The 11,168-nt window shown below is 35.8% G+C and overlaps 1 protein-coding gene across 1 annotated transcript; it reads left to right on the forward strand.

Moving 5' to 3' along the window:
• Window positions 1–5,443: 5,443 nt before the first annotated feature.
• On the forward strand, window positions 5,444–10,831 carry LOC107786513 (uncharacterized). Its single transcript, XM_016608002.2, has 6 exons — window positions 5,444–5,797; window positions 5,887–5,982; window positions 8,794–8,834; window positions 8,940–9,057; window positions 9,557–9,637; window positions 10,428–10,831. The coding sequence occupies exons 1-6, from the start codon at window positions 5,591–5,593 to the stop codon at window positions 10,482–10,484; spliced, it is 600 nt and encodes a 199-aa protein (XP_016463488.1). The 5' UTR covers window positions 5,444–5,590; the 3' UTR covers window positions 10,485–10,831.
• Window positions 10,832–11,168: the final 337 nt, after the last annotated feature.

Genomic DNA, 11,168 nt, shown 5'->3' on the forward strand with positions numbered 1-11,168 from the left:
AATCATAAACAAGAGAGATTGCGATGTAATATGCAACTAAACCCGTGACTGAGTACAAAATAGTAATTCAACAGATAATTCAACATGTACACGACCTCTCTGGGTCCTAACAGTGTCAACACATGATTTAAACATGATTTACAGTTCAATTTCCCTAATACGTGAAAAAATGTACGAGTAACAACAATTTATTCAACTACAAAGATCCATGGAATTGACCAAGTCACAATTCCTATGGTGCATGCCCACACGCCCGTCACCTAGCATGTGTGTCACCTCAAAACCAACCACATAACATATAATCCGGGGTTTCATACCCTTATGACCAGATTTAGAACTGTTACTTACCTTAAAATCGCATAATTTCTTACTCCGCTATGCCCTTGCCTCGTGAATTAGTCTCCAAACGTCCCGAATCTAGCCACAAGCAGTACAGTACAATCAATATAGGCTAAAGGAATCAATTCCACAAGAAAATACAAAATTATAGCCAAAAATCCGAAATCGGCTCAAACCCGCTGCCCCAGGCCCATGTCTCGAAATCCGACAAAAGTCACAAAACCCGAAAGCTCATTCACTCATGAGTCTAACCATACCAAATTTACTCAAATACGACAATAAAATCCCATTCAAAACCTCAAAATTCTAGTCCAAGAACTCTTCCTCACTTCCCCCAAATTTCCATCTCAGAACACTAATTAAACGATGAAAACAATGATATATTCGTGTATATTGACCAAATTTGAGTTAGAATCACTTACCCCGATGTTTTTACTTGAAAATCTCCCAAAACTCGCCTCTCCCCAATCTCCAATTTGTCAAAAATGGAAAATGTACGAAACCCCCATTTTATAACTTAAAGTTTCTGTCCAGGCGCTGCCCTCAATTTCTAGCCTTCAATTTCCAGCCTCGATTTTTTTCTAGCCTCGATTTTCCAGCAGAAATTTCCTACAGAAAAATTGCAGCAGTTGTTTAAGTCCAAATTTTGATCCGTTAACCATCCAAAACTCACTTGAGGCCCTCGGGACCTCAACCAAATACACCAGCAAGTCCTAAAACATCATACAGACTTAGTTGAAACCTCAAATCACATAAAACAACGCTAAAACCACGAATCATACCCCAATTCAAGCTTAAGGAACTTAAGAATTTCCAACTTTTATATTCGATGCCGAAACCTATCAAATCAATTCCATTTGACCTCAAATTTTGCACACAAGTCATAAATGACATAACGGTCTATGAAACTTTTCAGAACTGAATTCTGACTCCGATCCGGTCAAACTTCCAAACTTAAATTCCCCTTTTAGCCATTTCAAGCCTAATTTAACTACGGACTTCCAAATAAAATTTCGGACACGCTCCTAAATCCAAAATTACCATACGGAGCTGTTGGGATCATCAAAGCTCTATTACGGGGTCGTTTACTCAAAAGTCAAACTCCGATCAACTCTTTCCAACTTAAATTTTCAATTATTAGACTAAGTATCTCAATTCACTCTGAAATCCTTCCGGACCCGAACCAACTAACCTGATAAGTCATAAAACGACTGTAAAGCATAAATTGAGCAGTAAATGGGGAAATAGGTTTATAATACTCAAAATGACCGGCCGAGTCATTACAAGTTCGCCCCTCCCCCCCCCAAACAAAGTTAGGCAAGATACTTACCTCAAACCACGCTCAATCAATCAATTAGAAGGCTTTATCCCTCAATTTCCAACTCCGAACGGCTCGAATCTAACCAAAATAATTTCATACTATAAATATAACTATAGGAAACTAATTTAAATAATGAAATAATGATCTTAGCTAAGAATTGAAAAATCGCCCCAAAAAGTCGATCCAGGCCCGAGTCTCTGAACCTGACCAAAATTACAAAAACCGAACACCCATTCGATATCGAGTTCAACCCTACCAAAATTATCAATTTTCGACCTCAATTCGTCCTTCAAATTATCATTTTACATTTTGAAAGATTTTGCAAATTTTTCCCAAATTTCCAACTTAATTCTCTAATTAAATGATGAAAATAGCAATGGATTCATAAAATATAACAAGATTCGGGTAGAGAACACTTACCCCAAGGAGTTGCTTGAACAGCCCACGAAAAATCTCCCAAAACCGAGGTCTACAACTCCAAAAATGAATAAAACCTCAAACCCCTTCGAAATATATGTTCTGCCCAGCGCCTTCCGCTTTTGCGGACAGGATTTGCGCACCTGTGCACTCGCATTTGCGAGCAAATTTCTGCATCTATGGATTCCACTCAATAGCCAACCCCTCACACCTGCGGACTTTCTTCCGCTTCAGCGCAACCGCATGTGCGACACCCCAAGTCGCTTCTGCGCATCAAGTCGCTTATGCGACCAATATATCACTTCTGCGAAGCCGCTGGAGCGTGCCTATATCCCGCACCTGCGAAGCCTCCCAAGCCCAACCTTTTCTCGTTTCTGCGCCTCCATCAACGCACTTGCGACTATCGCACCTACGCCCAGTGGCCCACAGGTGTGACCACACCAGAACTCAGCCCAACCAGCCTCACCCAAAAATGTTAGAATTGATCTGAAGCTCGTTTGAAACTCACCCAAACCCCTCGGGACCCCATCCGAATATACCAACAAGTCCTATAACATAACATGTATCTGCTCAAGGTCTCAAATCACATCAAACAACGTCGAAACTACAAATCGCACCACGAATCTAACTTAGAAATTTTCAAATCTTCTAACTTCTAAAACTCGCGCTGAAACATATTAAATCAACCCGAAATGACGCCAAATTTTGCATGCTAGTTCCAAATGACATAACAGAGCTAATACAACTCTCGGAATCATATTCCGACTCCGATATCATCAAGGTAAACTCTTGGCCAAACCTCTAAACCTTTCAAAACTTCAACTTTTCCAACTCTCGCCAAAATGCATCAAATTACCCTACGGGCCTCCAAATCCAAATCCGGATGCACGCCTATGTCCAAAATCTCCATATGAAGCTATTGGAACTGTCAAAACTACATTCCGGAGTTGTTTATATAAAAGTCAAATTCCGATCAACTCTTACCACTTAAGCTTCTAAAACAAGAATCCTTCTTCCAAATTGACCCCAAATCATCCGAAAACTGAACTCGACCATACACGCAAGTCATAACACATTATACAAAGCTTCTCGAGACCTTATGCCACCGAACGAAACTTTAATTCTCAAAATGATTGGTCGAGTCATTATACAAATATTACCTTTGCCTTTTGAAGGATTATTCTGAGAATCCTTATTGTTCTCTTGTTTATAACGATCACCACCATGTCGATTATTATTTCTCTCTTTGCCACGACCATGTATATTTATACGACCACGATAATTATTTTGTGTTCTTTCAGACTTTGGATCTATCGCTACCATATTCGCTTCTGGAAATGGATCTGATCCAGTGGGGCGGACTTCATGATTTTTCATTAAAAGGACATTATGTTGTTCAGCTACCAAAATGCATGAAATTAATTCAGAATATTCTTAAAGCCCTTTTCACAGTATTGCTGCTGTAAAAACACATTTGAGGTATGAAAGGTGGAAATGGTCTTTTCCAACATGTCCTCATCATTCATAGGTCCCCCACACAATTTTAGTTGGAATATTATTCTATATACATCATAATTATATTCACTTAATATCTTATAATCTTGTAGCCGTAAGTGCATCCACTCACGCCGAGCTCTTGGCAATACCGTGACCTTTAGGTGGTCATATTGTTCCTTCAAACTAGTCCATAATTGAAATGGATCTTTCAAGGTTAAATATTCACTTTTTAACCCTTTATCGAGATGATGACGAAGGAAAATCATGGCTTTCGCCTTATCTTGACTTGATGCTTCATTTTCTTCTTTAATAGTGTCACCAAGACCTTTAGCGTCAAGGTGAATTTCAGCATTAAGTACTCATGGTAAATAGTTATTCCCAGAGATGTCAAGTGTCACAAATTCCAGCTTTGACAAATTCGACATAGTGAAAACTATCATAGAAAATAAGTGAATTAGAATGATAAAAATTATTATCAATAAAAAAAATTCAATGCACAATGTAATAATATTCTCTATATATAATTGTTAGAACAAATAATTATGTATAGTGTAATGATAAATTAGTGCTTAATATTACACACAAGAACTTTAGACATGTAAGTATATTTTCAAAGAATAAATAAGTTGAAGTAATCTCATTAATAGGTAGTAGTATATTTTGTTCTACTTATAAGACGTTTCAATAAGTTAAGTAGACATAAAATTAGATGATATCAATTCTACCAAGTTTCAACATTGAATACGTTTCATCTAATAATTAAATCATTAATTAGTTTGTACACTTAGGTGATAAATTCATTGAAGACACATTTAAACCTTTTGAAAATTTTGCAAGAATTCTTTCTAAATATCTATTATGTCAGACTATTTGGATGTGGGCTTAATTAGTCTAATTATTGTAATTCAATTTAATTCTTATCTATTTATTTGTAGGTTTAAACTTCTTCGTAGTTTATATAATGAAATAACAATTTAACCGAAACTTATTGTTTTCATACCAAGGCAATTATTATAATCATCTATATTATATTAAAAGCATGAAGGCCTTTAGAGAAATGTCATTCGTTTTTTTACCCCTTAAAATAGATTTTACATTGGACAAAATTATAATTTAAATTATTTTCCTAATATTTAGGAATTCGAGATTACCTAAAATTGTGATTATTAAATCTTTCCTTATTTGAGTAAAATAAAAACTCCTAATATTTAGGACCATAAATTCTATTAAAATTTTACCTTATATAATATCTTTCATATTAATTTTCTTCATATATATGCCCAACTTTTCGTTTCTTTTTAAAGAACAAGTAGTGAGTACACAAATCAAAGTATATTCAAAATAAGTTATGAATATGGTAATTTAATTGCAGGTTAAAGAAGATCCTAATAGAAACGTTATAAACATAAGAATGTATACCTGAATTGGAAAAGAAATTAACTACCTCTCTTTGGAAGAAGATAAAATTTGGATGAAGCAGATAACCTAAATAGGTTAGAACCTCGTGCTGATAACGTATTAAAAAATAAGAGCAAAATAGAACAATATAGTAATAGGGACAAGATGTATACGAAGAGAATATATAAGTTATCTTATTCAAGTGTATTCTTCCATGGGCAAAGAATATCCTATTTATAGTAAACAAGATACATCCAAAACTTACTAAATACATTCTAGGAATTAATAGGTACAACTATTGTATAGAATATATGGATGGATTAAATGAACAAAAAGCAATTAAATAAAACAAGTACTAATTCTTTCTCAAAACAAAACAAAATAAAACACAAACAAAAAACATGAACAATTCGCTCAAGGCTAACTCACACTGCAGTTTCCATCTATGCAGGACAGGCACGTGTCAGTCACCAGCGAATATCCTGACGAGGAGGTGAAGAACCTGGAAAGCAGAGGATTCAAAACCCACCTGAAATCATCCGCCTATATTCTTTATATATATACATACACAGCCGTACACTTGCAGTTTGAAGTTGGAGAAATTGAAAAAAGAAAAAAATGGAGAGAGACGGTGAAGGAACAGTGAGTTCACAGACGCAGAGGGTTAACGATGGTCGTTCAATTTCACCTACTAGAGTCCGACCCGGACCAGACCCATTCCTAGTGACTTGTAGATTATTCAGCTTTATTACTGCTTTAGCCGCTATTCTCTGCATTGCTGTTAATGTTTACTCTGCCGTAAGATCCTTTAAGAATGGATATGACGTAAGCCCTTCCTGCCATGTATTTGTGCTAATTTATTTGTTTATTGTGTGAATATTTATGTAATGTGATAATTTTGGAAAATGCACTAGGTATTTGATGGAATTTTTCGCTGTTATGCGGTGCTGATTGCGATTATTGTGGTTGTTGCTGAGACCGAGTGGGGATTTTTCATCAAGTTCTGGAAGGTTTGTGTGATGTCTTAGTTTTTCTTATGATGTTTGCCGACATTATGACCAATCAAACATATGTTTGCGAATCAGACGTTGTAAATTGGAATTGTTCTAACTTTAGTGCCGCTATTAGTATGTGTTTGCATTTGGTTCCTGTTTGTTCACAAAATCAAAGCAGTAATGGTTCAAGAAATGATACTACTTGCTGCAGGAAGCTGTAATTATTTTGTAATGCAGTTTTGCTAACATCAATTATTGCATTTTTTAATAATACAACAACTGAGCGACCAAAAACGTAATGACATAATTGTGAAAGTAAAGGCCAAATATATAGAGAGCCCCTTAAAGTTAGTTCCAACTTTCATTTTGACACCTCAACTTAAACTATTTCCTATTAAACACTTAATCCCAACATAAACTGTGCCTATTAGGCCATCGTCTAACCACCGGTAAACAAAAGTAATAGCGTGAAGTCAAGCGCGATGACGTGGCAAAAAAAAAACAAATCAAATAACAACACCTGTATTTAACCCAAATAATATATTAACAATATACCCAAAAGAAAATATAAACTTTTTTCCTTCTCCACCTTGCCTCTCCCATCGTCTTCTTCTCTAAATGAACCCCTCCCAATCATCACTCTGCCCCTTTCTCTGTCAAATCTCTCTCACCAGTAAACTCTCTCTTTTAATCATTTTCTTCTATTATTTGTCTAAGAGAATGACAGTAGGTGAAGTTCCACACCGGTGCCGTTGACCCCTCTGGTTCCTCCGGCAAAAGCCCATCACTGTCATTTGTTTTAAATCCATGATCATACTCCATTAATGGAGTCTTACTGGCTACTTTTCCGGTGGAACTTCCCAAGAACTTTTTTTGTCCTAAAATAAGACACCAACCCTTGAAGAAATTTATCCTCTATTTCAATTCTTTATCCTCTGTTATTTTTATTTTTCCTTTTCAATTTCATCTGGGTATTATTATGTTGGTGTTTTGATTTCTTCTTTAATGAGAAATTTATAAATTACCAGCTTGAAATTGCGAATTTGGGTGTATCTGGTCGGGAATTGTTTGAAGAACCTGTGGAGTTTTGAAATTATGATGTGAAGTTTTGTTTCTAATGGTGGAGAGATGGTGGAGTTCAAAGTGATTTTCACAGTGATAGTTCGGTGGGAGATGGAGGTGCTTATGCTGTAAAAGTACATGTGGAGGAATTGGCCAAAACGGTGGAGGTGGGAATGAGGTGGTGATGAAGACAGTGGCTATGGAGGTGGCGTGGTGGGGTGATATCTGCAGAGAAGCCAGATAAAGGAGATGGAAGAAAAATTATAGCCTAATCTTCAATTGACTCTCAATATTTTGTATCCACGCTCTCAAAAAGAAGTGTGATATACTCACTTTGCCACATCAGCATTTTTGTCTAATAGGCACAGTTTATGTTAAGATTAAGTGTTTAATAGGAAACAGACTAAGTTAAGGTGTTAAAATGGAATTTGGAACCAATTTTAAGGGTCCGTCTATATATTTGGCCGAAAGTAAATCATCATAGAGTAATAGTAGGGAGTCATGCAATCATGAGGACGGCACAGGCTATAAGCAATGGCACCACTGCTTACGGAAAGAGAAAAGGGGGAAAAAAATCTTATACAATGAACATAAGTACTTTTAGTTTGCTCTTTTCTCTGAAGGTTGAGAGAAATCTGCTATCTATGTTCTATTGTTAGGAAGATTTTGTAAGTAATCAGAGATTAACTGTTTATGAATGAATTTTTTCTTGGTTTAATCTTGAACTGGTCATAAGTTAATGATTTTATTTTCCATAATCTAATTCTTGTTCCAGCTCGTAGTTATCCAGAGGCCCAGTTTCCGTCCTGACACATAGTTAGCCCACTGGTAAACTGCAAATATAAGATCATAAGGCTGTCTCTTCTTTGCCGCATCATTGAGCTTTCTTTCTGGCAATTAACTTTGGGATAAGGAATATACAAATCTGTTCCCTTGATTCAACCTAATCGTGAAGTCAAACGATCAAGAAGACAATATGATTATATGAGATCTCAAAGATTACATTGATAGTATGACCTATAAAAAAAATAAATTGATAATACTTTCTGGGGGTAAGTTGAGTTTATGATTTGACTGGGATTATTAAGCAAGAATGTCATTTGTAGTTTATCTAGCACAAAAAAAGTAGCTAAGAGTTGTAAAGCGACATATTTTTTAGAGATTGGGAAGTTTAAAGATGAATGCAGTTTTGGCCTTTTGGGCTATATAATGTTGGAAATGCAATCCTATCGTTCATTTAGATAGATATATGAACAGTATTAATATTTAGGAGAAACATGGCCTGAAAAATAAGCAGTACTAGGATGTACTAACCATGACCAAAATATCCTTGGTTGACCAGCAATTAGCAGTTACTTTAGATGCAATTGTTTGTCTTGCTGTAGCAAAAGAGGTATTCTTTCCCCCTTTCAATTTCTGTCCTTTTAATGCTCAAACTCACTCTTAGCCTTATTCCATCACAGTTAAGCATTTAGTCACTTGTAATCTTGTATTATGGCATCATTATAGTCTTACAATAAAGTTAATAAATCCAGATGTCACTTGATTATTTTAATCCAGCAGTTTTACTTCTCATAGCACAACTGGAAGGTTCCATATATTCTTAGTTGCAAAATTCTAATAATTATATGCTTTCTATGTGGTATGCAGTGACTTTGTTTTTATAATATGCTCTCCAGTTGCTTGCACATTTTGACCCGATACCTTTCACAATAAATAAAAACACATATAGTACTGATATGAACTTTCAATGACCTCATGTAGGTGTTGGAGTTTTCAGCTGGAAGGGGCATGCTACAGATCTTGTAAGTAAGACTTTTGGCCTGCTGAAATTGTTGAAATCAGACTTAACATAATAGTTGTTTTTTTGGGGGGCATCTCACATTCTCCTCTTTTTGGGTTTGTTCTAGTGTTGCCGTTATGACCAGAGCTTACCCTGAAGATTATGGGCTAAGGAATGATCTCATTCTTCTCCAGAACATAGCTAGCTACTTGCTTCTCACCTGTGGTGCCATTTACATTATATCAGTAAGTTCACAGAATATCAGGCTGCTACATTGCAATGACTTGTCACCTGGTACATACTGTTGTAGCTTGTAGTTGATATGACACAATACCTCAAGAGTATGATGTGTCCAGCCTTTCTTCTTTGATCCCTACTCACCTGTCTTTCAGTCTTTAGATTCAGACAGGAGAATTCCTTACAAGAATGCAAGCAGTGAGCACTTGTTAGGCTATCGGAAGCTATGCTAACTAATATTCTTCAAGTGGTCTTAAGCATTTGTTTGCATGTCAAAGTAAATCTTAAGTGTGTTTATATATTGTGCTGTTAAAGATTACAGCCTATTGTTTGAGCATATGCGTTCTGTAGCATTAATTTTAACTTCAGTTATATCATATTTAAGCATGTGGGCTTGCTTCTGGCTGCGTACCTGCTATTAGAGTCCATCTTGTTGAGTCCTTTTGGGGTTGCATATGATGCATTAGACTTTTACTTATGTTTTTTCTTGACTTATGTTACTTTTAGGGAATTCTGTGCTTTGGCTTTATCAAACGTGCTCGCCAGGCGAAAGAAGTCTCCAGGGAGCAAGCCATAAAGGATCTGCAGGTAATCCATGATGTCATGTATTTAACCCTCTTGTCAGTTTAGGAGCATACCTTGAGCCGAACACCAGAGGGAGAGTCAGATATCTGATCCTTCTCCAGGCCTTGCATGGGTCGTGCTCTCTAAATTTGTTCTTATTTTCGTCTTCTCTGGTTCTCTGTTTTTTTGCTGCTGCCACTCATCTTAATAATCCAACCCTCCAAAATATTCAGCCCTTAAAACCCTAGGATCAATCACTCTGCATCACCTACTTTAGTAAAAACAAATTACAATGCAGATTCTAGTACAACATAACAGTTCTCGTTTAGAGACAACATTAATAGAGAAAAGATGGGGAAGAGAGTCATATTAGTTATGAAGCTTCTTGTTGTAACCATATCTAGATTAAGCTTACAACTGAATGAAAGTGGATTTGGTTCAGAGATTTTCTGTAGCAAAAGATCAAAATGGTATATAATTGCAGCCATATTTTCAAACGTCGCCTAATGCGTGATATCACTAGTAAGTAGTAACTATAACGTTTCTTGAGTAGAGGCGAAGCTAGGATTTGAAGTTTATGGGTTCTAAACATGCCACTGAATCCATAACTTATCTTAGTTACTGGGTTCGCAATTAAATATTAATGCATATCTAATGAATTTCCCAATACAAGTACATGATGTAAGCAAAAGATACTGGCGTCCGAACCTGTACCTAATACAATCTACTCCTATTAGCCTAGTGGTGACATTGGCTCAGCTGTTTATTTCCTTTTCGCCATTCCTGAAATCATATTAATAATCACAATCCCTAGGATTTGGAGCGTCGAAGAGAAGAGCTTGAAGCATTGTTGATACAAGAAAGGGCCTGATAACATGGAGCTGAGATTATGGCAACATCATACCCAGCATTCGAAGTTGAGGAGAAAACTTGGAAAGGAAAGCTGAAATCAAGAAATTTTATGTTGCGTCTGTTTTACATGCTTTGTTACCTATTTGAGTCTTGAGATTGAAAATTTTCACTGATCTATGCATTGCAGATCTGTACAGTTATATAGACCACCTTCCTAATGGCAATTATTGTTATAGACCAGATGGTTGTCTATTCCTTGTTAGTTTTAGAATTTGGACATAATGTTTTAGTGTTAGAGCACGACAAATTAACTATTTATTCAGTAGCCTTTACAAGAGAGTTTTTTTAATGATGTTTGACTTGCTACCTGAATTTCTATTTTCTACTCAGCTGTTCACTTTAGGGAGTCGGACAATTTCATGTCTTTTGTAGTTCTTTTTTAAATATTTTTTACTTCAAAACTTGTGTTTTATATATTTTAAGTTTTATTCAAAGAATTATGAAATCCATGATCAGATAAAGATATGCTAGAGTCTCGTATTGTTCCGCCAGTTAGATTCCTTTTTTCTCAAAATAAAAGTAGATTCGTAAAGTATTACCTACCGTTTGGCCATAAATTTTGGCTTCACTTTTAAATTTTTTTTTGAAAATATTATTTGTTTATAAAATATAATCATGTTTGGGAAAAAAAAACTTTAAAAAT

This window comes from Nicotiana tabacum, unplaced genomic scaffold, assembly GCF_000715075.1.
Source record: "Nicotiana tabacum cultivar K326 unplaced genomic scaffold, ASM71507v2 Un00001, whole genome shotgun sequence".
NCBI classification, from domain to species: Eukaryota; Viridiplantae; Streptophyta; class Magnoliopsida; order Solanales; family Solanaceae; genus Nicotiana; species Nicotiana tabacum.

What these genes read in the sequence shown, in the direction of transcription:
- LOC107786513 (XM_016608002.2), top strand. Translation starts at nt 5,591, where the DNA reads ATGGAGAGAGACGGTGAAGGAACAGTGAGTTCACAGACGCAGAGGGTT. An exon ending in GTGCCATTTACATTATATCA is followed by an intron (nt 9,058 to 9,556) that starts GTAAGTTCACAG and finishes TGTTACTTTTAG; the next exon opens with GGAATTCTGTGCTTTGGCTT. An exon ending in AAGCCATAAAGGATCTGCAG is followed by an intron (nt 9,638 to 10,427) that starts GTAATCCATGAT and finishes CACAATCCCTAG; the next exon opens with GATTTGGAGCGTCGAAGAGA.